We start from the raw sequence: 26,461 nt of genomic DNA, 5'->3' as shown, positions 1-26,461 counted from the left end.
AAAAAAAAAAAAAAAAAAAAAAAAAGGACCACTAATACATTTTTGCCTTTTACCAAACAAGACACTTATTTAAAAATTTTAATGTAGATGTAGCTAAAACAGCATTCTTTAGGGGCAATTGTAATTTTGTTAAAGTATAAGTAATATTAATTCTTATGGATACAGAATAACCTTACTCTAGTAAGAATTCAAAAGTTATCACAGAAATCCAGGACACATAATTTCATTTTCAAATGTTGCACAGCAGATTTCACATAAAATATTAGTGATGGAGTGAAAATCCAAGCAGTGACTCAAAACTTCTCAGTCTAGGCAACTCTATGTTTTAACTTTTCATAGAGAGTTTTAATATGTAACTTTCTAGGGAAATACTTGATTTGCTAAAGTAAAGATAATGTCTTGAGATAAAGATGAAATAAGAGAAGAATAAGAGTAGTCATTAGAAAGAGTTCAGCTTATCACATGGAGGTAATTTTGTCCCTAAATCATCTAAATCCAGATGCAAATGGAAATACCCAGACTTCATTTTAAGGAGAGATGCACATCCTATCATCTAAGTGTTTATAAGAGAGGCTCTGGAATCACTAACCATTACAATCTCTTGGTGTTTAATGGCAACTGAAATTGCCAAGTTCACAGGAATCTTACCTCCTCTTCTTATGATCCAAATGAATGAAGACATTCCAGTCAAGTTACACTTAGTCACCACTGGTAACCAGCTGTTTTGCCCTATGAAGTCTAGGGTATATTTTCAGCATGAGGGGTGATATGCAACAATTTCTTTTGCAAACAGAAATATATGCACATATCCCTGCTGAAAATGTAGCCTAGTAAGTTTTCACATGAAAACAAATACATGCTCTCAAGTGGCAATGTGCTAGGTGATGCTTCTGGTTGAGGTCTACTTCAAGAGTCAAAATGTGTAAGCCTTGTGGAGTCAAGGCAGTGGTCCTGTGTATATAGGTATAGAAAAAATAGCTCACTTAATCCTTTCTCGCCAGGAGTAGGGATTTTCCCGGAACGACATCCATTGTCGGCAATGGACGCACCGAAATAACGCCGGCGCCAGTGAGTTAACCACCTCTGTCCTCTTTTCACCTATTATATTTTTCATGCATCATCCAACTTCCCAACCATCTTCCTGTTTCTTCACAGAATGCACGCTAGGTTCTCGTTTTTCTTCAGCACGAAGTTGGAAATGGAGTTGAGAAAAGGAGACACATGGTCAGCTGGTGATGTTAACAAGCTCCTTGCTGCCCTGAGAAGCTAGATGGAAATGGTTCAAGTTACAAGGGGGATCATCATCAGATCTGGGAGGACAAAGAGTAATTCATGAAGCTTCATTCCCTTCCCTCCCACCCTCTTTCATTTACTGATGATTCCTATAGTCTGCCATCACAGCAAAACCAAGATTAAGGAATCTGAAGCAATCCCTTTCTGTTCTTCACTCCATCCAGTGTGTAGAAAAGCCAAGCGAAACACATGTCCGCCAATGTTATGGTGGCCCCCAGTTGGTCGGGGGGACTTGAAATGGCCATAACCACATAACCACAATCTTACACCAATGCTTTTTAGTATGATCTTGGAATTAAAGATCAGCAACTAACACAGTGTTTGACAATAGGTGCCTAATAAAGGTAGGTTGAATAAGATACTTTCTTTTCAGCCAATGTCTACTCGAACACATAGGTGGAAGTCAGACAGAAGTAGTTAACTCTTTCAATGCCGGGATCGTATAGATATATAGTAATCACATCAAGTCAATGTGTTTCTCTAAAACATGTTCAAATTATGGATTCCTGATTTCAGACTTCTGGTTAAATGCTATCTATTTTGTCTGGTTTTTCTAAGAACCACCATAATCAGAGTTCTGAAATCAGAGCCATAGTAAATGTTAATTAGAATGATGGATGAATTAAGAACCCCAGCACCAATGTGTAACAAAACATCACAGTTCACAGTCAAGTAAAAACATTTCTCAGTAATACAATTCTAGATGGGTAATGATTCCAGAGCAAACTAAAGTTTGAGGAAGAGAGGAGAATTTTACTTAATGGCTCCCTTGACACTAAGAATCAGGAAAAATCCAAAGTATGAAGGATAAGAAGTATATATTTTAAGTACAAATAAAGTTTTAAACCTCAAATCAAGAGGATCATCAAGCTACATAGTATTTTAAAATTGCTTTGATGTTTCAGATAGCAGTGGGGAAGATAAGAAAAAGGGGAAGAAATAATTTTGTAGGACTCAAATGTGTGTCCAGAATGTGAGTTTAAATTACCACGGTTACATCTAATTGGGTTAAGTATATCCTAGAGAGTAATTCATACCATTACAATTACAGAAACCAACTATCATACAGAGAAACAAGAATATTTACTTTTTCCAGATTTTAAGACAGTTTTACAATGATTACATCTTAGCAGTTTTAAAAAATAATGTCAACCAGAGACTTCTCCAGCAAAAGTAAACTACTGGTCTATAACCCTACTTATTCTCCTTCCATAAAACTACAGCTGTGAAGACCTTTTTTGTGTCCATCTGTGTACTTGTCATCTCCACCTTCTTAATTGAGCTTCTTTACAGGCTCCAACTAGGAGCCCCCAAACACAAGAGGGACTCCTTTTAGGGACTCCTGTGCTGTCACAAAGCAGGCCTTAAATAAAATCCATCAAGTGACTATCCCAACACTTCTTTCAATTAACTGCAATTCTGATTCCTGCAGTTCACATACTGACTTCATAAGTAGATTTACAATGAACCCTTCCTTTTATATTTAGAAAATTTCCTAAGACATAATAAGGCTGAGTTTATACTGAATTGTAAGTGATGAAAGTAACATGAGTAAGAGCTCAAATGGGTAAACAAGAGCTGAAACCACAACATACTTAAAGAAGGGTCTCAACACAGCAAATGAGGAAGCACAGTACACAACCACCAACTACTCATTTTGCTCAGTGTTTAAGGCCAGTTTCATTGGGTCAAAACAGGATTTAATGGAGCGAGCTTTGTCATCATAATTAGGGGCAGGGAGGATTCAGGTGTTCATCTTGCTGCAAATAAGTCAGGATTGTTGGTTTATTTGGTTGCTTCATCTCTGGCAGAAGAAAGGAGGAATAGAAAAATAGAAGCTAGTAAGTAACCTGTTCCCATAGGGTCCTCAAGACATGGATCCCAAGTCCAGATCACTTACAAATGAAATGTACCATACCTCTCCTAAGTTTATCCTGTTATTCATTCTAGTGTTTATCCAAGACTCAGTCTGGGTTTTCTGCAAAGCAAACCCTGCACACATCTTGCTACACTCTTCAACAAGAGATTATGTGTATAATAGACATAAGAGTTCCAGATCTATTTTTCCTCTTTTGTCTAAAGAAATAGGCATTTAAAAGCAGGCCCATTTCAGAAACAATAATAAAAGTGAATACCAACTAGTTCCATAAAGTTGTTTTCTAAAATACAAATTTACATTCAATCATTTTAATAAGCTGCTAAGTTACCTTAGTTTTCCAATTTATTTTTAATTTTCCATTAATACAATTGATTTCCAATAAATTTAAACACTAATTTTTTCTCATTACAAATAGAATCCTAAGTTTGCTACTCAAATGATTTTTGTTTTTAATGTGAAGAGCACTTAAATGACTGAACTCACTATTGTGATACACTTTTCTAAGTGAGAGAAAAGAAGACATTTGTATATTAGTTTGGCTAATATGACTCTTGCCACGGTTTAGAGGATATTTGAGACACTTACACAGTAAGAGAGACAGTATTCCATTTTTCAGAAATATGCATGGCTAAAAAAGTAGTTAATTTTGCTTAGTTTTGTAGAACTCTAAACCTGAGTAATTCAAGTTGAAATGAACAAAAGATGCTTCCTTACCTTTAGGTCTTTCCAACTGTCCAGGAGTTTGGTGGCCAAATCACTTATATCCACTGTTTTATCTGGCTGTTCTTGGCTCCTTTCACTCTCCACATCAGACACACCCTCCTCTTCATCTTGGGATGGTGTTTCTTCATTAATAGGTTCTTCTAGTTTTGTGCCATTGCTCTCTTTGGGCTCTATTTCAGTGTCAGCTTCTGGTTCAGACGTAGGTAGCTTACTAGCCTCTATGTTGGTTTCACTCTCAAGTTTGCATTCAGGCAGCTGTTGTGGGAGTAGCTGTTGTGACTGCAACTCTTCCTCTTCCTCTACAGGAACATTTTCTAATTGATCAAGATCCTCTTTGCCATCCTTGCCTTCTAGCTCACTGGTTGCATCAGAGATTGCACTGTCCATGCTATTTTCACTTATAATTTTCAGTCTGCGAAACATTAGTTTCTTGGGAGTGTCTGTGTCAGCGTCTGTGCTCAGCTTGGTGGAAGGATCAGGTGTGTTGAGTGGTGTGTGAGCACGCGATGTATTCTCACTAGAATACCCATCTCCTTCACTCAACGGAGGGACAGCAGTCTTAGTCTGAGACCAGCGTTGAATAATTGGAAGTACTTTGCTTTCCTCCAACATATTTTTAGTAGGAATGGGCAAGTGTTCCAAAGTCTTTATTATCTGATTAAACATAAAAAAAAATTACATCACTTTGTACAGCTGACTTTTTTTTTTTTTGGAGACAGAGTCTCACTCTGTCGTCCAGGCTCGAATGCAATGGCATGATCTTGGCTCACTGCAACCTCTGCCTCCTGGGTTCAAGCAATTCTCCTGTCTCAGCCTACCAAGTAGCTGGAAGTACAGGCGCTTGCCGCTACACCTGGCTAATCTTTTGTATTTTTAGTAGAGACGGGGTTTCACCATGTTGGCCAGGCTGGTCTCAAACTCCTGACCTCAAGTGATCCACCCACCTCAGCCTCCCAAAATGCTGGGATTATCAGCATGAGCCACTGCACCTGGCTACAGTTGACTTTGCTTTTGTTTTTTTTTGTTTTTTTTTGTTTGTTTGTTTTTTGAGACAGAGTTTCGCTCTTGTTGCCCAGGCTGGAGTATAATGATGTGATCCTGACTCACTGCAACCTCTGGCTCCCTGGTTCAAGCGATTCTCCTGTCTCAGCCTCCTGAGGAGCTGGGATTACAGGGATGCACCAACATGCACAGCTAATTTTTTTTGCTTTTTTTTTTTTTAGTAGAGACGGTGTTTCTCTATGTTGGTCAGGCTGGTCTTGAACTCCTGACCTTAGGTGATCTGCCCGCCTCAGCTTCCCAAAGTGCTGGGATTACAGGCGTGAGCCACAGCACCCGGCCTACATTTGACTTTTTCAATCTCTAGATGGGACTCAGATTATTTCTGCAAGAGTAGTGCAGTTTTGCTACTGCTTTATTAAGACCTACATCTCTGTAAACACAAGCATACTTAAAAATCATAATATTGCTTTCTTTAAGAAAGAAAAACTTTTAATAAGACTGATCAGCAAGAATAAAATGTGGAGCAACATCACAACATCAAATAGGACTGATCAATATCCTCTACCAGTAGTTCTTAAACCTGGGTAGCTTTTTAAACATATACACTACTGGACCAGTCCTGGGTATTTTTTCTTAAAAAGTTCACCAAATGCCTGCGATATAGACTTGGGAGCTATGTAATAACATATTTAAATGATGTCTGTCATACACACAAAAATGCAGACATCTCTTTAGCTTTTGATAAATAGCTATCTAGCAAAGAGAGACGCTCTCCTCATTCTTAGACAACCTCACCCATTCTGAAATCCAAGAATTTTTTCTGAAGTATTCTTCAATGTAATTCCACAGAAACCCCAAGGCTTCCTCAATTTCCTCAAGTCAAATCTCCTGGGAGAAGGACGGAGGCAAGAACAAGTACTTATCTGCCCATTCCTTTTGTTTGTTTTAAAAGTCTTTTATTAAATAAAAGACTTTGGGATTATATTACAAATTAGAAAGTTAGAAAATATTATTAATTTCATAGAAAGGTAAAGACATCATTACTCCACTAACAATGCTGTCAACGAACCTTTACTTAGATCTTTTAAAACGCTTATTTTTTCCTCAAATGTTTATACTCTTGTTATGCAGAATTCAGATCTCTACCAATTCCTTAGGCCCCACAGTTCAAATTTTACATAACTTCTCATCTTTTTAAAACTCTGGTTTTAACAACAAACTGGATCTTTCACTTAACTATGTTGTTGTTGTGATTATATCTTGCTCTTGTAGTTCCCTGTTATGTAGTACCAACCTTAAAAAGATATTATAGGAAAACCAAGGGACATACTACTAACAAGGTGAATATACGGTTAGATAGTTACAGGAATGATACTGAGATGAAAAAATTATTTGATAATTTAATAGCAGTGATACAGTGCTAAATTCATAATTACTGATATTATCACATACCCACAACCTAGGCAATCAATATAGTGGTTTTAAGAAACAAGCAAGCTAAATGTGAACTGACCTCTTCCTGAAGCTTCTGGTTACTTTCCCGGCCGTCACCTAGCTCTGCCATCCAGATCCACAACAAAGACAGCCCATGACGTTCCAGAAAGGACTTCAGGCAGGACTGTGAGTGTGTGTTCTTTCATGGGGGAAGGGAGACAGGATGCAGAGTATTGGGAGGCAATACCAGAATATTACAAAGAGCCCGAGGAGAGTTCACGTATATATTACACACTATAGAGTTCACTTACATTCACAAAAACAACCTAGAAACTCTGTTTTCATTAGCCTAAATGAAACTCTACAACAAATGCTTTAAACAGATTATAATCTTCTCTGATACACAAAATACAGCCAGTCAAGTGGGATTTTACTAATGTAGAAAATTACATAAATATTAATAAGTCCTTTATAATGAAAATTCTGAACTAAGAAAAAATTGCATGTACCTTTTTAAATAAAATAAAACCAAAAAAATTAATCATTAAATAATTCTTTCTTCTCTCCCTTTCAGATGATTGTTGAAAAGACCTCTTTTTCCTGTTTTGTTTTTTAATCATCATGGTTTTTTTAAACCGTGGCTTACGACTATAATCCCAGCAATTTGGAAGGTGGAAGAGGGAGGGACTGGTTGAAGCCAGGAGTTCAAGACCAGCCTGGGCAAAATAGCAAGACCCTTATCTCTACAAAATATAAAATAAAATTAGCTGGATGTGGCGGTGTGTGCCTGTAGTCCTAGCTACCAGGCAACTGAGGCAGGAGGATCACTTGAGCCCAGGAGTTCCAAGGCTGCAGTGAGCTATGATTGCGCAACTGCATTCCAGCCTGGGCAACAAAGCAAGACCCTAAAAAAAAAAAAAAAATCATTTTGTGTTATCTAACATCTTGTGGCATACCTAATAAACTGGTGTAAAAAAGAGTACTGTTAATATTTCACGCTTTGAGATCATGTAGTACAAATGGCTTTGGTATGCTAATAATTGGAGGGTAAAAGGCTATGACAAGTGTGATGAATTATTACATTTAAAAGAAAAAAAAACGCCACCACATTCTTTGAATATAGACAGAAAGCAAACCAGGTCTACTAATGCCATGGTCCCCAACCTTTTTGGAACCAGGAACCAGTTTCACGGAAGATAATTTTTCAATGAACTGGGTGGGGGATGGATTCAGGATGAAACTGTTCCACCTCAAATCATCAGGCATTAGATTCTCATAAGGAGTGTACAACCTAGATCTCTCGCATGTGCAGCTGACGACAGGGTTCATGCTCCTATGAGAATCGAATGCCACTGCTAATCTGACAACAGGTGGAGCTCAGGCAGTAATGCTCACTCAACTCCTACTGTGTGGCCCGGTTCCGAACCAGCCCATGGCCCGGGGATTGGGGATCCTTGTACTAATAGATAAAATGATACTGAACCCTTTAGTCATTTTAAATAATATGGTACAAGCTTTGAAAGACATATACAACTCACACAATCATTTAAAAAATAAGATTGGCCGGCCAAACTCACACATCCATTTAAAAAATAAGATTGGCCGGCCAAGGTGGCTCACGCCTGTAATCCCAGCATTTTGGGAAGCTGAGACGGGTGGATCATCTGAGGTCAGGATTTCGACACCAGCCTGGCCAACACAGTGAAATCCCATCTCTAATAAGAAAATACAAAAATTAGCTGGGAGTGGTGGCTGGCGCCTGTAATCCCATCTACTCAGGACGCTGGGGCAGGAGAATTGCTTGCACCCAGGAGACAGAGGTTGCAGTGAACTGAGACTGCACCACTGTACTCCAGCATGGATGACATAACAAGACTCCATCTAAACAAACAAACAAACAAATAAATAAATAAATAAGACTGACTCTCATCAGAATTATTCCTTCTTCATTCATCTTCATTCATTCATTCCCACCCCAAAACCAGAAATAAAAAATAAACATTAAAGTGTTCACCTGTATGAGTTCCAGACAGGTAAGTTTCTGCTCCAAAGTTTCAATTCTAACCATTAGCCGGCATAAGCTGAGCACCTGGTTTTTATCAGAGAGACCCTCACCATTTTCCATCAGAGCTTCTAGCTCTCCATCCACCTACCACAGCAAATAAAATACCTTTTATAAAACAACAACAACAACAAAAAAAAAAACCCAAAAGTTGCTCAACCTTATCAATTATCAGGAAAACACAAATTAAGACCAAACTGGGAAACCATGTATTAGACTGAGGGAAAAAATTAAGAAAGCTGATAATATTAAGTCTACTGTTGATGAAAGTATAAAGTGGTATAATACATTTGAAATGCATTTCATTCACTCATCAAATACATATCAAGAACTTATTATGAGTCAAGTATAATTCTAGGTGGAGATCTGCAATGAGCCAAAACAGAAAAACCTGCCCTTATGGGAGACCCCATAAACAAATTATATTAAACTAAAAGGACTTCAGAGATCCTTTATGGTTCATAAATATGATGACTGGGTTTTCACACTGCTGTGTGAGATATATCTCCCTCAAACTTATATAAGTTATACATTATAATATATAATGACCTTTTTATGATGACAGCATATGAATGACCCAGCTGATGGGGCAGAGTGCTTCAGAAAAAAATAAAGCATTAGCCTGAAAAATAAAATAGTTGTATCCCCATGCACAGAAATTCTACTTATCAGAACAAACTGTAGAGAAATTCTGCACATGTGTACCTGAAGATTCCTAAGAATGTTCATTGAAGCAACACTTATACTAGCAAAAAATTGCCAACAACCCAAATATCTGTACAAGTTTGATAACCGGCCATGTTCACGCAATGAAATATAATACCACAGTGAAAGGAATCAAGTAAAGCCAAATGCAACAACATCCATCAATCTTAAAAATATGTCATTAAGAAAAAGCAAGTTCCAAAGAATTACATGCTATATGAATCCATTTTATGCACCTCAAAGCTGAACTTTTTAGGGATACATATGTGAAAAACTGCTTTTAAACAGGCAAGGATGACCAGGCATTATGGCTCACACTTGTAATCCCAGCACTTTGAAAGGCTGAGGCAGGAGGATCACTTGAGCTCAGGAGTTTAAGACCAGCCTAGGCAACACAGCCAGACTTCATCTCTACTAAAAATTAAAAAAAATTAGCCAGGTGTGGTAGCATGTGCATATAGTCTCAGCTATTCAGGAGGCTGGGGCAGAAGGATCACATGAGCCTGGGAGATTGAGGTTACAGTGAGTTATAATTTTGCCACTGCACTCCAGCCTGGGTGACACACTGAAATCCTGTCTCAAAAAAAAAGGCAAAGAAGTAAGACCCACAATGTACAACAGTGGTAACCTCCAGGTAGGGAGAAGGAAGCAGAGAAGCACTAACAAGGATTTTATAATTATGCTTTGTAACATATATATTCTTTGAGTGTTTTAAATATTAAATGTAAATAATGGGGGGTGGGAATCAACCTACCAAAGGTTATTTCCAGTCCTGCATTAAGGCAGTTACAGGATATAAAGATGCCTTCAAAGAATTTATTATGGGGGAGATTAAATTAATTCATATGAAACCAAACAAGGAAGCATTAACTGCAAATGTTATGTAGACCTAAGAGGCCTACGTAAGGGAGTAATTAGAATGAGTCACTAAAATAAGATTAGAAATAGGTAAGATAAAGACAAGAGGAAAAGGTAAGCAAAGTAGTGAGGAAAGCGTGAACAAAGGAAAATAAGAAATCATAACAGTGCATAGGTCAACAAAGCTCAAACAGGTAAGGCATGGCGAGGGACTGAGAAAAACCATACCAAATAAAAGACTAGGCCAGATGCAGTAGCTCATGTCTGCAATCCTAGAACTTTGAAAGGCTGAGGCAGGTGGATCACCTGAGGTCAGGAGTTCAAGACCAGCTTGGCCAACATGGTGAAACCCCGTTCCTAATAAAAATACAAAAATTAGCTGGGCAGCGTGGCGGGAGCCTGTAGTACCAGCTACCCAGGAGGCTGAGGCAGGAGAATAGCTTGAGGTTGCAGTGAACCGAGATTGTGCCACTGTACTCTAGCCTGGGTGACAGAGTGAGGCTCCTTCTCAAAAACAAACAAACAAACAAAAAAATAAAAGACCAGTGTTAGATTAGAAGATCTCAATGTAACATAAAATAACTTGAATTTGATAAAACCTGAACAGAATCCTGAACAATGGAATAATATGATCAAAGTGGATTTTTTTTTGGCGCAATCTCAGCTCACTGCAACCTCCACCTCCCAGATTCAAATGATTCTCCTGCAGGTACGTGCCACCACATCCGGCTAATTTTTTGTATTTTTAGTAGAAACAGGGTTTCACCGTGTTAGCCAGGATGGTCTCGATCTCCTGACCTTGTGATCTGCATGCCTCAGCTTCCCAAAGTGCTAGGATTATAGGCGTGAGCCACTGTGCCCAGCCCAAAGTGGAATTTGACAATAATTTGTGCGGCAATAACAATAAAATTTAGACAAGCTAAAGACTAAGGAGAAGACATACAGATAGCATTAAAACTTAGCAGGAAATGATAAAAGTCTACAATGAAATGATTCAGAGAAGAGCAAAACTAAAAGGAAAGAATCTTAAGAAAATTTTCTATTACTTTTTCTTTTACTTAACTAGCTATTTATACCTTAACGTAATTTCAGGCAAGGCACTGAACATTTTTATTTCATATTGTACCTGAACATTCACATTCTGGTAAAGAATAAGAATAAATGAGAAAATGTATAGTGCTGCCTGAGAGAGGTTGTAGAAACTCAAAACAATTTTTCTTTCTAAAATGTACATTTAAGGCTCATTCTTTTTCATTTCCAATACCATTTAAGTTTCTGAGTAAATACATGAACAGAAAACCAATTTAAAGTTGTCTTAATCCAAGAAAGACAATTTCATTAAAGATATCTTTTCCTTGCATATCCTAAAAGTAAGCCTTCCTGTATCCCAAATTCTATGGTATTAGAAGAGTTCAAGGGCTTTAAAATTCTACTTTCCCCCTCAACTGTAACAGTCACAACACTGCTTTTGACAGAGTTTTGAGATGTAAATAAAACAGGACTAAAAAACGAGGTATTTTTAGCCAGGCACAGTGGCTCACACCTGTAATCCCAGCATTTGGGAGGCCAGGGCAGGCAGATCATCTGAGGACAGGAGTTCGGGACCAGCATGGCAAACATGGTAAAACCCCATCTCTACTAAAAATACAAAAATTAGGCCAGGCACGGTGGCTCACGCCTGTAATCCCAGCACTTTGGGAGGCCGAGGTGGGTGGATCACCTGAGGTCAGGAGTTCAAGACCAGCCTGGCCAACATGGTGAAACCCAGTCTCTACTAAAAATACAAAAATTAGCCGGGCATGATGGCAGGTGCCTATAATCACAGCTACTCGGGGGGCTGTGGCAGGAGAACCACTTGAACGCGGGAGGCAGAGGTTGCAGTAAGCCAAGATCATGCCACTGCACTCTAGCCTGGGCAACAGAGCAAGACTTGTCATCATAAATAAATAAAGTAAAATAAAATAAAAATTAGCCAGGTGTGGTGATGCACACCTGTAATCCCAGCTACTTAGATGGCTGACACAAGAGAATCACTTGAACTTGGGAGGCAGATGTTGCAATGAGCTAAGATCATGCCATAGCACTCCAGCCTGGGAAACAGAGCAAAATACTCTGTCTTTAGGAAAAAAAAAAAAAAAAAGATGTATTTTCTTTTTAAAATTAGGTATGTTATGACTGTTTAAAACTCTGAGATAAAGCTAAATTATGTTACTTACATTCATTCAATAATATTTATTGAATAGATATTATATAAGGCATTTCCGGGATATAAAGAAAATAACGTTCTAACTAAAGAAAAGAAACAGTAAAATGCAGAAACTACAGTATAAATTAATTTTTGCAAACAAAATAAAGATGAATAACCCTTGAACATTACTCAGTGGTTGTACTGTAACACATATACACATAAATGCATGCCAATTCCAGTGGTGATAATACAGCTCCCCTAATTTTGGGTGCTCAAGCATAGCAATCAATTGTGCAGTAACTTTTAGGGTACCTGGGAGAGACAGGTGGGAAGACTGAGTTTGTCTCCCTTCCTTTCAATTAAATTACATTTACTAAAAGTACTAGATTTTATGTATGGGTCAACATCATCCAAGAATATGAGGTAAGTAACTAAAAGTAAACATAAATGTAAGAATGATTAGGGTGTATCTTTACAATATTGATAATTGAAAAATTACATATTAAATATATTTATATGTTTAAATACAATTAATTTATATAGAGAAAATATATATTTACTCTATATAGTGCATATATATGCACAATTCTACAGTACTTGAAAATTTATGGAGTACCTAATCATTGCAAAATACTATTTTTTAATACTTGAATATTTTTGGCACTAAGAGGTCTAAGTAGCATTTTAAATACTTCTTGATGGAATACAACATACAGTATGCAGTATACATATATATATACAGAAAAACATATAAACAACTAGTAAACAGGTTTAATAAACAGGTGAGCAACACCCATATAGCCACCATCCAGGTAAATTTAAAAAACAGAATACTGCCAACATTCCCGTAGTGCCCCATGTACCTACCCCTTCCTAATTATAACAGCAACCCTTCCTGTGCTTTAGAGATAACTTATCCTAACATTTTAAGAAACAGGCCTTCAATTTTCTTGACAGGTTTACTATCCACATGCAAATTCCTAAATATTAAAATTTCTTTTTTTATTTTTTTTTAGTGATGGAAGCTAACTTTATTTGAAATGAAAGGTTCACTCTTGTCCTTGCTCCCTTATTACTTTAATTTTACTTTAAGTTCTGGGATACATGTGCAAGAACACACAGGTTTGTTACATAGGTATATAAAATTGTATCTATTTTTCATCTTTATGGAAATGAAATCATACTGGACAAAATATTTTGTCATGCTTCTTTCACTCAAACTTACATTTTAAGAGTTAGCCATGTTATTGTATGCAGCCAGTTTATTTTCATGACTATTTCTTTTATAATTTATCTTTTTTTTTTTTTTTTTTGAGACTGAGCCTCACTCTGTTGCCCAGGCTGGGGTGCAGTGGCATCATGTCGGCTCACTGCAACCTCCGTCTCCTGGGTTCAAGCAATTCTCCTGCCTCAGCCTCCCGAGTAGCTGGGATTACAGGAACCCACCACCACACATGGTTAATTTTTATACTTTTAGTAGAGATGGGGTTTCATCATGTTGGCCAGGCTGGTCTCAAACTCCTGACCTCAGGTGACCCGCCCGCCTCGGCCTCCCAAAGTGCTGGGATTACAGGCGTGAGCTATTGCCCCTGGCTCATTCTTATGTTAATAGATATTTGAGTAATTTATACTTTTTGATATTATAAGCAATGCTGTTGTGACTTCTGATATACATTATAGCTAGTCTCTCTGCTTATACACCCAGGAACTGCTGGCTCATATGGTATATGTTCTTTCAACTTCAGTAAATAATGTTAAAGTATTTTCAAAAGTGGTTGTCCCCCATTTACACTCCCCACCGACAGTGTATGAGACCTGTTGTTCTTATGTATCATAGAACTTAATTTTTATCAATCTGGTGAGAGTAATTTTAATTTGCACTCCCAGATTACTAATAAGGTTGAACAGCTTTCCATGTTTATTGGCTATCTGAATTAGTAAAGTGTTTCTGGAAGTTGTCTATTTTTCTTTTGTGCTGGCTGTTCTTTTCTTATTAATAGGATACTGGTTACACTCATTATGCATATTCTGGATAGTAGTATTCATTTGTTATGAGTTGAAAGTAAGTATTTCCTCTCAGGTGGCTTTTCACCCTCTTTATTACATAAATCATTATTAATTTATTTCAAAAACTCAAACAATAGAGACTAAGGGAAGTTTCAGACTATTTTCTGTTCATACCATAAACTACAAATAACATCAGGTCATAGCAGGTACTCATTATACTTCCATCAAGTAAGTAAGTACCAAGTGTGTGACATAGCCAAAGAAGATAATCACCTGTCCTGGAAGAGCTTATAGTTTCGTTAAAGAGATAAGCTGTATTCAGATGCAATCATAAGAACAAGGATAAAAAATGTTTAGCAATCAAGGGGTAACATGAGGGATGTGGATTACAGTGCAATCATTATTAACATCTTCTTGTCAACAATTTATACATGTAAAACTGCATTCTGAACTGCTAGCTACCTTGTCCTTTCCATGGCATCCTTTACCCAAAGAAATTCCCAAGGCTCAATCTTGTGAGTTCAAACAGTTGAATTCTGTGATTCTGCTTCTGTGATTCTGCTCAACTGTAACTGACCAAAACTCAGAACCTAGGCATGCAAAAAAGGAATTTCCGCAGGAGATAATCCAAGTGAAATTAAAGTAGAGTTAACCTCTGCATTAGAGTCAAGGGCAAATGATCTTTCACATCATTCTAGGAACCTAGGTTCATTCTGTGTTATTCTGGGTCTATCTGGGCAAAGTTTCATATAAAACATCATTGTTCCAGAATAACTTCAAATTAGTATCTGGAGCAACCAATGACTGTAGCCTACGGAATGACTGGATACAAGTTACATCTAATTCAGTCTGTAGGCACCAAGACCTATCCTGAAACTGACACACCATTACCTGAATACAAACAATCAACCAATGACAGAAATATCTAGTCCTTAGTTCCTTGGAGTTATCCTTAAATCTTCTCAGAAAGGTAAAAAGTCACCTAACGTAGGTATGATACAGATATAATACCACCTCTTAATCTAAAATAAGGTCACTTCTCATCAATAATTTTAAAATGTGTTTATTCTATAAGTTTTGAAAATAGGAAATAGCCATTGGAAAGTTTTTTTTTTTTAGATGGAGTTTTGCTCCTCTGCCTCCTAGGTTCAAGCAATTCTCCTGCCTCAGCCTCCGGAGTAGCTGGGACTACAGGTACCCACCACCACGCCCAGCAAATTTTTGTATTTTTAGTAGAGACAGGGTTTCACCATGTTGGCCAGGCTGGTCTTGAACTCCTGACCTTGTGATCCTCCTGCCTCAGCCTCCCAAAGTGTTGGGATTACAGGCATGAGCCAACTGGAAAGTTTTTATGGAGATACTAGTTTAGGTCAACATGTTTAATAACTATTTTGTGGTTGCTCTGGTAAACCACCAATTATATGAAACAAGTTAACAACAAAAGCAATTTAATGGAGTTTAAAGAAAAATGTCCTGTAGTCCTGTAGTCAAGTAAAGAAAGCTAACAGACTAGGTATGACCCAGTGACTACACTTCCATAGATAAATCTTAAAGAAACATGTGCAAAAGAGACATGTGCAAAGATACTAACTTTGAAATTAAGAGCAAAGGCCGGGCGCGGTGGCTCACACCTGTAATCCCAGCACTTTGGGAGGCCGAGGCAGGCTGATCATGAGGTCAGGAGATCGAGACCATCCTGGCTAACATGGTGAAACCCTGTCTCTACTAAAAACTACAAAAAAATTTGCCAGGCGTGGTGGCAGTTGCCTGTAGTCCCAGCTACTCGAGAGGCTGAGGCAGCAGGATGGTGTGAACCTGGGAGGCGGAGCTTGCAGTGAGCCAAGATCATGCCACTGCACTCTAGCCTGGGCGGCAGAGCGAGACTCTGTCTCAAAAAAAAAAAAAAAAAAAAAAAAAAAAAAAAAAAAAAAAAAAAAAAAAAAGAAATTAAGAGCAAAAATTGGAAACATGTAAGTATCCATCAGTAGGAAAATATGTCAATAAACTGCTGTATGATGAAAAAATTTCAAATGACCATCATGCAGAAGTTGAGGGAAAAAAAAGAAAAAAAATTACAAAAGTTAGAAATAAATGTTCATCTACATATATGAATACAGATCAAATTCAAAAATAAGAGTAAAAAAATGCACACAAATACATATATACCATATCATTTCTTCTTCTTTCTTTTTTTCTTAACAGAGATGAGGTCTTCCTATATTGCCTAAGTTGGTCTCGCACTCCTGGGCTCAAGCTATCCTCCTGCCTTGGCCTCCCAAAGTGCTGGGATTATAAGTAAGAGCCACCACGCCCAGACATATTTTACCATTTCTAGAAACTTTTAAAACGTTACACGAAACAATTCAATATGTTCTAAAACACAGAAGCATTTATTGTTATGGCCATAGTTGCCTCAGAGGTAGGAGGGGACTGTACTCTACAGTCTGACTGTAGTTTAACACAATGGTTAAGAGCAGAGACAAGATGCTGGATTGGAGTTCATTTCCATCACCTAGTTGGGTGACACTATAATCTCTCTGTGCCTTAGTGTGTTCTTATTTGTAACAAAGGAAAAATCATTACCTAATTTATAAGCTTATTGTGAGAATACATCTCACAATAAGCTTATATGTGATGTGAGCTAATACATCAAGTGCTTAGAAAAGTGCTTGGCATAAAGTTACACTATACATGCTAAATAAAAAGAGGGCTGAAGGCTGGGTGTGGTAGCTCATGTCTGTAATCCCAGCACTTTGGGAGGCCAAGGCGAGAGGATCACTTGAGCCCAGGAGTTTGAAGCTGCAGTGAGCTATGAATGCATCACTGAATTCCAGCCTAAGCAACAGAGTAAGATTTTGCCTCAAAAAAAGAAAGGAAAAAAAAGGGCTGGCACTGTGGCTCATGCCTGTAATCCCAGCACTTTGGGAGGCCAAGGTGGGAGGATCACTTGAGCCAGGAGTTCGAGGCTGCAGTAAGCTGTGATCACTCTACTGTACTCTGGCCTGTGGAACAGTGAGAGACCTTGTCTCAAAAAAACCAAAGCCAAACCATTTGAAAATGTATACATATGCTTGGCGCGTGGCTCAAAGCGTATCCGCCACTTTGGGAGACGAGACGAGCGGATGTAGAGGTCAGGAGATCGAGACCACCCTGTACACGCGGTGAAAACCCGTCTCTATTAAAAACTACAAAAAACTAGCCGGGCGACGTGGCGGCGCCAAAAAACTAGCCGGGCGACGTGGCGGCGCCTGTAGTCCCAGCTACTCGGGAGGCTGAGGCAGGAGAATGGCGTGAACCCGGGAGGCGGAGCTTGCAGTGAGCTGAGATCCGGCCACAGCACTCCAGCCTGGGTGACAGAGCAAGACTCCGTCTCAAAAAAAAAAAAAAGAAAAGAAAATGTATACATTTTTTAAAAGAGAGAGAAAGAGAGAAAGAAAGAGCTAAAGAACACATGACATTCTAATGCATTTGTTCATGTTGGGTGGTGCAAATATAGGTGTTTGTTATATAAACTGTCCTTTTCTGCCTTTTTAAAATGGACCTTTCCAATGCTTTTTGTTATCTGTATCTTCTTACAGAATTCAGATTCTCAATACTTAATTCCCTCAAATTAATTTGTGCTTAACTGATGTTACCTTTTAACCATTATACTCTTATCAACTCCCTCACATCTTCTACTATCTCCCCATCTAAACAGAAAAATTGCTGTCATCTATAGTTCTCATGAGTACTAAGATCCTGAAAAGTCCAGGAATAAGCTAACTACAAAAGAATCACAAGAGGATTTTCTCAGCCCTTCCACTAAGATTCACAGGTCTAGGGACTGGCCCAAAAATGTGCACTTTTACTATGGATCCAGCCAGGTGGTTCTAAAGAAAGTGATCCAAGGATCACACTTCTGAAAAACAGTGCTCTAGCAAAGGGATCCTCAAAAAAGGGACGAGAATATTTTTTTAAACACAAAGTCCTTTTCACAGTTGATAGTCCCCTTAGGAACAGGATACTCCCCACCAAGAACCCCATCCCCATCCCAGGAGTAACTCAGGCAAGACGGGGTACAAAATAAAGCTATCAACTGCTGTTTCATTAAATAAAAAGAGCATCTGTGACTACTCCTGTTTCAGCCTTAGGTTACCTATTTCCTCTCAAAACTTTTCTCACACTCAAAAGACGGTTTTCAGAGATTTGAAGAACACTCAAAATTTAGAGTACCAAACAAAGACAAACCAATAACAAGGGATTAGAAATGTGCAGCAGTGAGCTATCAGGGAGAAAAGACATGTTTTACTTGTACTTAGGAGTTTTAAAGAATCTGAAAAACTATTAGTCCAGGTGTTTTCAATAATACTTTAATAGTTCTCAGTACCCAATTCCAATCTCTATGAATCTGAAATAAAAATAGCAACTGCATCTCTTCTGGTAACAACTCATCTGATCTTGGATTTCTCTGGTGGCTGGTGGCAGTAGTATGACTTTATAACCTTCAATCAGAAAAGCCACCTCGCTTTTTAAATTTTTTATTGTGAAAAAGTTGAAAGAAGAATGCAAACTTACTGAATCCTTCTTACGGGATCGTTCCTTCTTCATTTTCCCTCCTGCTGCTCTGATGCTGACTCTGTTCTCTCCTCCCAGGTAACCCCGGCAATTGGCTGATCCACAGAAACATTTCTGGGCTTCTTTTCTGTTCAAAGAGCATAGGAAAGAAGTCAGCTATGTGGAAGGAAACCATACAAAACTATTGGCAATAAAACAATTACACACAAAATTACACACAAAAGTCATACCAGTCTAAAGGAAATCAAAACAAAATAAAAATCGTAACTTGAAGAGATTCCAACAAGTCTGCTATTACTCATAGAAATGTCTTAAAAGTGCTTTTAAAATATTCATTATTTTCCAATCATCTTTCTTTGGGAGGACAAAACTAGCCAAGAAATAAACAATCTTTCCATTTTATGAGAATACCTACTAATATGAAAATAAGAGATCATATACATATATGGATTAAGAACAAAATTGCTTCAATAGTTCAGAGAACTATTACTTATATGCAAATGTTTAATTGGCACATAGAACAAACATGCATTAGTATAAGCAGATATAAAATGATTAATACAGGATACTTAAAAGGAAACATTTGATTATTAAAAGATGGCTAGGCACAGTGGCTCACAACTGTAACCCCAGCACTTTGGGAGGCAGGAGTTTGAGACCAGCCTGGTCAACATGGTGAAACCTCACTTCTACTAGAAATTAAAAAATTAGCCAGGCATTGTGGCACATGGCTGTAATCCCAGCAACTCAGGAGACTGAGGCAAGAAAATCGCTTGAACCTGGGAGGCAAAGGTTGCAGCAAGCCCAAATCATGGCACTACACTCCAGCCTGGGCAACAGGGCAAGACCTTGTCTCAAAAAAAAAAAAAAAAAAAAAAGTAATCATCACGTAAGGATGAGGCACTATAATAACAAATACATAAAAAAATAAATGTAGCCATGGAGGTAAGGAAGAATGGTGGGAAAGAATACAGGCCTAAGTTTACAGGTGACTGGAAGAAACCACATATGGCATTTATCAGTGATCAGAGCTACCTGAGGAAAACACTGAGTATTCTAGGCTGAGCACAGTGGCTCATGTCTGTAATCCCAGCACTTTAGGAGGCCAAGGCGGGTAGATCACTTGAGGCCAGGAGTTTGAGACCAGCCTGGCCAACATGGTGAAACCCCATTTTTATTAAAAATACAAAAATTAGCTGGGCGTGGTGGCGCACACCTGTAATTCCAGCTACTCAAGAGGCTGAGGCACGAGAATTGTTTGAATCCAGGAGGCAGGGGTTGCAGTGAGCCGAGATTGCACCACTGTACTCCAGCCTGGGCGACAGAGGGAGACGCTGTCTCAAAAATAAAAATTGAGTATTCTAATAGTAAACTGATAGATTTAGGTAGGATATGATAGTGGCAATTAGAGGGATAAAAATGAATTGTTCAATAAGTAGAGCAGGAATTCCCAAACAGCACTTGATTTCCACTTTTCTTTCCCTCAGAGAGGACAATACAAGCACAGAGGCAAAAACATGGAGCCCAACACAGAACCTGGTCTGCATTCATGCCCTGAATATCTGACAAGAGAAGCAGACAGAATCGGAAACAACCATCTGGCATTTGCCCTAGATTATAATCAGATCATCAGTTTCAGAGTTCACTATGTTTAAGACATGAAGCATGTATGAAACAATGTGAAGGAGTATGTAAAAGACCTTCATTGCCAGAAGTCTGGTAACTGTCACCAGACTGAACAGTGCACAGAAATTAAAACCTCATCATATGGTAGCATTAAAAGAATTAAAATATTCAGGAAACTCTGCAGCTGTGTGCTTTTCTAGCATAAAAAGCTACTAATTGATATAGGTATCATCTGAAAAAAATAAAATAAAAACTTTTAGGGTTTTGTGCCTTACTTACATTTTCCAATATTTTAACTGTACTGGTTTCTTAATAATCAGAAAATATCCTGTATAGGTCAATGGTCCTCAAGACCCAAAGAAGATAGATTGTTTCAAAGGTAATGTTGTGTTCTTTCATTATGAGGCACACATTAGTTGTCTTTTTCTGATATTAGTGGCCACTAATGACCACTGTTTAAGACCCATACCTTACTAAGTGTTGCAAAATGGTGATATTTTTACTACTTAATTTAGTTTTATGTTTTTGTTTTTTGAGACAGGGTCTTGAGTTATGGCCCAGGTTGGAGTGTAGCAGCAAGGTCATGCCTCCCTGCAGCCTCCATGTCCTAGGCTCAAGTGATCCTCCCACCTCACCCTCCTGAGTAGCTGGGACTATAAGCGTGCACCACCACAGCTCACCCTACTACTATATTTATTAACTGGAATACCTGTACAAAGAAGAACTTCCTCTCATCAACTATTTGGTTTAACCTAAAGCAGAATTCACTTGAGAAAAGCAGAATACATGTTTAAATGCTTAATTTTTTTTCCTTTTCTAAACTAGTCTTCAAAGTCATGAATTGGTTGACTAATATAGCTTTTTTTGTTGTTTTGTTTTTTGTTTGTTTGTTTTTTTCAAAACAGAGTCTTGCTCTGTTGCCCAGGCTGGAGTGCAGTGGCACGATCTCAAGCAATTCTCTTGCCTCAGCCTCCGGAGTAGCTAGGATTACAGGCATGTGCCACCACACCCAGCTACTTTTTATAGTCTTAGTAGAGACAGGTTTCACCATGTGGCTAGGCTGGTCTCGAACTCCCGACCTCATGATCTGCTCGCCTCGGCCTCTCAAAGTGCTGGGATTACAGGCGTGAGCCCCCACACCCGGCCCTAATGTAATTTTTTGTTTTTTTGTTTGTTTGTTTTTCTTTTTTTAAGATGGAGTCACTCTGTCACCCAGGCTGGAGTGCAACAGTGCGATTTCGGCTCACTGCAACCTCCACCTCCCCGGTTCAAACTATTCTCCTGCCTCAGCCTCCAGAGTAGCTGGGATTAGAGGTGTGCGTCCAGCTAAATTTTGTATTTTCAGTACAGATGGAATTTCACCATGCTGGCCAGGCTCAAACTCCTGACCTCGTAATCTGCCTGCCTCAGCCTACCAAAGTGCTGAGATTACAGGCGTAACCTACCGCAATCAGCCCGTAGTTTTATTTTTAAATAGTCATTGGAACACAGGGATTTTACATAATGTACTTCAAACCTCCTCAGTATCTTTATTAATGCTTCAGTGTTAATAAGAACTCCCACACTTTTTGTTTAGGTAGTCTTTGCTATTGCATCAGTTACTGTTTTTAGGTAACCAATTATATTTAAGAGTACAAAATGGTACAGATGAAATAGACTGGTTATGAGTTGATAACTTTTAATGCTGAATAATGGATACAGAGTAATTTATAATACTGTACTATTCTCTTCAGACACACAGTTGGCATATCTATAATAACGTTTTTCAGAATTACATAAGAAATATAATTATACAAGTAGATAGTATGAGGGTGAGGAGAAAAGTATATAGTTTCTGTACAACATCCCTTAAGGGTCAGAAGTGTCATACATTAGAAAAACACACAAAACCAAAACAACATCTTATAGATAAGAGTTGAGAGTAAATATAACTGTTAAGTAATTCATATTAAAGTTTTATATCCTTATATCTGAACAGCCTATTTCCCCATCAGAAGCAGCAAAATTAGTAGAAACAATACTTACCCATATCTCTGGAACTGATAGTCAAATGTTAACTCTGAGCCTGAAGGAACCAGTTTGGTGGTAAAAAACCCAACCCTCAGTTGTCCGTTCACAGTCCACTGAGATGATGTTTGAAAACAAAAGAAATTAGTAACTTATTAGTGTGTGTGTGTGTGTCTGCACGTATATAAAGATCATCATCATCCGCCTTAATTATGCAAATGGGTCTTTAGGCAATGAAAGTTTTCCCAAATAGCACACAAAGAATTTTTTCTTTAAAAGAACTAAAATATTTAAGTGTAATTCTCATTTAATGGACTACCAGATTGGATATATCTCTAACATGTCTCTAATAAAAGAGAAAACAAGTAACTATTATTTTATCTTAACATTTCCATACAGTAAAGATTCACTTGTACTAAAAATTGGCAAATAGAGGATGCTTGTGTCACTGAATATCAAAGGCAAGTCTACATTAACATATGTTAAAAGTAACCATGTTGTAAGATGAGATGAGATATGGAAACTAGAAAACACTGATCCCAAACGTTTAATTCCATGAAGCGGTGGTTATCTGGCTGAGTATAGTGAAAGGGACATCAGAACAGATGCATAAGACTCAAGAATTAAAATGGGGGCAGATACACAGGAGGCAGATCTTTTAGTTCCAAAACATGTAAGCAAGTCAAGGACTGTGGAGTGCTGATCCAGACAATTTGCACATGTTATTAATGAAAACTCCGGACTTGCAAAGATTAAGGGACACTGTACAGTGGGATTCTCACAGCTAGACATGTGGCCACCAGCTCTGGCAGAACTATAACCAAAACCTAGGTTGAATGATTCCACAGTAGGTTCCCCTTTTTGTTATACAACTTGGCTCTTAGAAGAGCCATGCATAAAATCTATTAGTGTATAGATCAAAGGGCAAAAAATACCCAAGACTCAAAAGCACTATTTCAACATGAGAGGAAATCAATGATACACATTTACAGAGCGGGTTCATAGCTTTAACCTAAAAAAGTTACAATCCCAGCTGGGCGCGGAGGCTCACGCCTGTAATCTCAGCACTTTGGGAGGCCGACAGGGGTGGATCACTTGAGGCCAGGAGTTCGAGACCAGCCTGGCCAACATGCCAAAACCCCGTCTCTACTAAAAAATACTAAAAAAATCAGCCGGACGTGATGGCACGCACATGTAATCCCAGCTACTTGGGAGGCTGAGACAGAAGAATCACGTGAATCCAGGAGGCGGAGGTTGCAGTGAGCCGAGATCATGTCACTGCGCTCCAGCCTGGGCGAAAAAAAAAAACAAAGATACAATCCCTCTCAATGTCAGTTTTTCAGTCCCTCATGAGTGTTATTAAAAGTCAAATATTGCACCTAGATAAGACCTGATAAAGAATCCAAATACACACTGAACTTTCAAAATTAAAATTTAGTTTTGTATTTTGGCACCATTAAAATGTCTAAAATAATTATGGGCAAGGAGAAGTGACAACTAAATGCAATGCGAGTTCTTGGATTGGATCTTGGACCAGAAAAACAACAGCTGTCAAAATTTGAATAAGGTCTTTATGTTACTTAATAGCATTCCCTGGATCTGATCCTTTTATTATGGTTACATATGACGTTAACATTGGGAAAGCTAGGTGAAGACTGATATGGGTGTAGTCAATACTACTTTTCCAACATTCCTAGAAATCTAAACTTATTTCAAAATAAAATCTTAAATAATAAAACAGAATAGGAAAAAGGTACTAAAAAATTCATGAGTACCTTAGATATGAGATCTAAAATTAATGGTCAGAACAGCAATCGTGAATAAATACCTCAAACTCTAAATCCACCTCAACTTACTTTTTGGGTTTCACAGTTTGGTTCACAGCTGTGATTCATGAAACGAGAGCAATTTCCTTTTTGAGTGGCATCTATTATCTGGGAGAAGAGGATCATTTAAGAATTTTTAAAAATACCTTAAATATTCATGCAATTACCCCCAAAACTACATACATGTCTTACGCATCAATTAAAAAAAAAAAGATGGGCTGCAAAACCTAACCAGTTAAGGCAGGGCAATGAGGCCTCCTGACTACCAGCTTCATAGTCTTTCCACTGTAAACAGCTCAGTTTCCATTATTTCTAACTGAAGACAGATGACACTGTAAATTAAATTAACCCATTGAATAAAAAAAAATTTACACATTTTACAAAGGAAAAGCATTAAGACAAATGTAAGATGCATGCAATGCACACGCACGCACATACACACTCCCTCACCCCCACTTTGCCCTTGCTTCAGAGAATTGTCACACTACTTCACACTTCAAAGCGACAAATACCTAACTAATGCTTTTGGAAGATCTGCTAATTATAAACTTTGGCCCATAGGCAAAATTATCTTTATCAATGTCTCTCCCATTTATCCTTAGCCATTTCTTATATTCTATTGCATCCCAATCTCACTGCATGGTATAATACTTCACTTTAAAGTGTGGGCTATGTCACAGTGCCCTAGGTCTCAACCTTGAGTGTGTATCCAAATCCCATGGAGAGTTTGTTAAAACTTGCTGGACCCACCCCTAGGGTTAAACTAAATAGCTCTAGGGTTAGATCCCTAGAATTTACATTTCCACACTGAATACAGAGGCAGATATATGAGAATCGAACTGAATTCTATTAAGCCAGACATTAAAAAGATTTATAAAAATGTAAAGCGACGCAACTCTTTTCACTTAAAAAAAAAAAAAATTAAATAATTATTTTCCAAGGCCAGGCACAGTGCTTTATGCCTGTAATCCCAGCGCTTTGGGAAGTTGAGGCAGGAGGACTGCTTTAGGTCAGAAGTTTGAGACCAGCCTGGGCAACACAGCAAGACCCTGTCTCTACAAAAAAATTTAAAAATAAGCCAGGCATAGTGGCATGTCCCTGTAGTTCCAGCACCTCAGGAGACCGAGGTGGGGGGACTGCTTGAGCCCAGCAGTTCAAGGCTGCAGTGAGCTATCATCATGCCACCACACCCCAGGCTGGGCTATAACAGAGCAAGACCCCGACTTAAAAAAAAAAAAAAAAAAAGAAGTTATTTTTTATAATACCATGTTATTTGTATAAATAAGTAATGGGCTTACTATTATTACAGTTAAGTCCCCACTTAAAATCATCAACAGGTTCTTTGAAACTGCAACTTACAAAAGCAAAACAATATACAAGAAAACCAATTTTACCATAGGCTAACTGATATTAAACAACAGTTAAGTTCCTATGGCATATTTCTGGCCACAAAACATCAACAAACTTCTAAATAAAGACCAAAATGGGCTGGGTGTAGTGGCTCACGCCTGTAATCTCAACGCTCTGGGAGGCCAATCTGGGCCAACACTCAAGTGATCCTCTGTTTCGGCCTTCAGTCTGAGCCTTTGGAGCAGCTAGAACTAGATGCATGCAAAACCATGCCTGGTTAATTTTTTTTTAGTTTTTGTAGAGATGAGGTCTATGTTGCCCAGGTTGGCCTCTTTTGGCCTCAAATGATTCTCTCACTTGGCCCTAATGTAGTTTTAAATAGACATTCTAAATTTCTCAGTTGTAATTTTTAATATGATTAAATATAAGTAATTATAACCCACATAACCTATATAAGCAAAAGCACTTTGGGGCCAGGCATGGTGGCTCACACCTATAATACCAGTACTTTGGGAGGCTGAGGCGCGTGGACTGCTTGAGTCCAGGAGTTCAAGACCAGCCTGGCCAACATGGCAAAACCCCGTCTCTACTAAAAATACAAAAATTAGCTGGGCATGATGGTGTATGCCTGTAGTCTCAGCTACTCAAAAGACTGAGGCACGGCCGGGCGCGGTGGCTCAAGCCTGTAATACCAGCACTGTGGGAGGCCGAGATGGGCGGATCACGAGGTCAGGAGATCGAGACCATCCTGGCTAACACTGTGAAACCTCGTCTCTACTAAAAAAATACAAAAAACTAGCCGGGCAGGGTGGCAGGCGCCTGTAGTCCCAGCTACTCAGGAGGCTGAGGTGGGAGAATGGCGTAAACCCGGGAGGCGGAGCTTGCAGTGAGCTGAGATCCAGCCACTGCACTCCAGCCTGGGCGACAGAGCGAGACTCGTCTCAAAA

General features: G+C 38.5%; 1 protein-coding gene across 8 annotated transcripts in view; it reads right to left on the bottom strand.

The window, feature by feature from the left end:
• SETD2 (SET domain containing 2, histone lysine methyltransferase) overlaps nucleotides 1-26,461 on the bottom strand; it is a 154,945-nt gene that overhangs the window by 64,920 nt on the left and 63,564 nt on the right. For 4 of the 8 annotated variants that reach the window (XM_017855700.1, XM_017855698.1, XM_017855697.1 and 1 more), the window contains exons 7-12: nucleotides 24,195-24,272; nucleotides 22,357-22,454; nucleotides 18,706-18,832; nucleotides 8,346-8,480; nucleotides 6,411-6,530; nucleotides 3,887-4,549 (exon numbers count right to left, since the gene is read on the bottom strand). In XM_017855700.1, the coding sequence (XP_017711189.1) occupies nucleotides 3,887-4,549; nucleotides 6,411-6,530; nucleotides 8,346-8,480; nucleotides 18,706-18,832; nucleotides 22,357-22,454; nucleotides 24,195-24,272 (1,221 nt within the window). Of the gene's footprint in view, nucleotides 1-983; nucleotides 1,267-3,886; nucleotides 4,550-6,410; nucleotides 6,531-8,345; nucleotides 8,481-18,705; nucleotides 18,833-22,356; nucleotides 22,455-24,194; nucleotides 24,273-26,461 lie in introns of all 8 variants that reach the window. The other 4 variants (XR_001882172.1, XR_001882171.1, XR_001882170.1 and 1 more) reach the window with 3 other exon arrangements.

The sequence above is a fragment of the Rhinopithecus bieti genome, unplaced genomic scaffold, assembly GCF_001698545.2.
Source record: "Rhinopithecus bieti isolate Rb0 unplaced genomic scaffold, ASM169854v2 scaffold_39746, whole genome shotgun sequence".
Classification (NCBI taxonomy): domain Eukaryota; kingdom Metazoa; phylum Chordata; class Mammalia; order Primates; family Cercopithecidae; genus Rhinopithecus; species Rhinopithecus bieti.
This window is presented reverse-complemented; position numbering and strand designations above follow the sequence as displayed.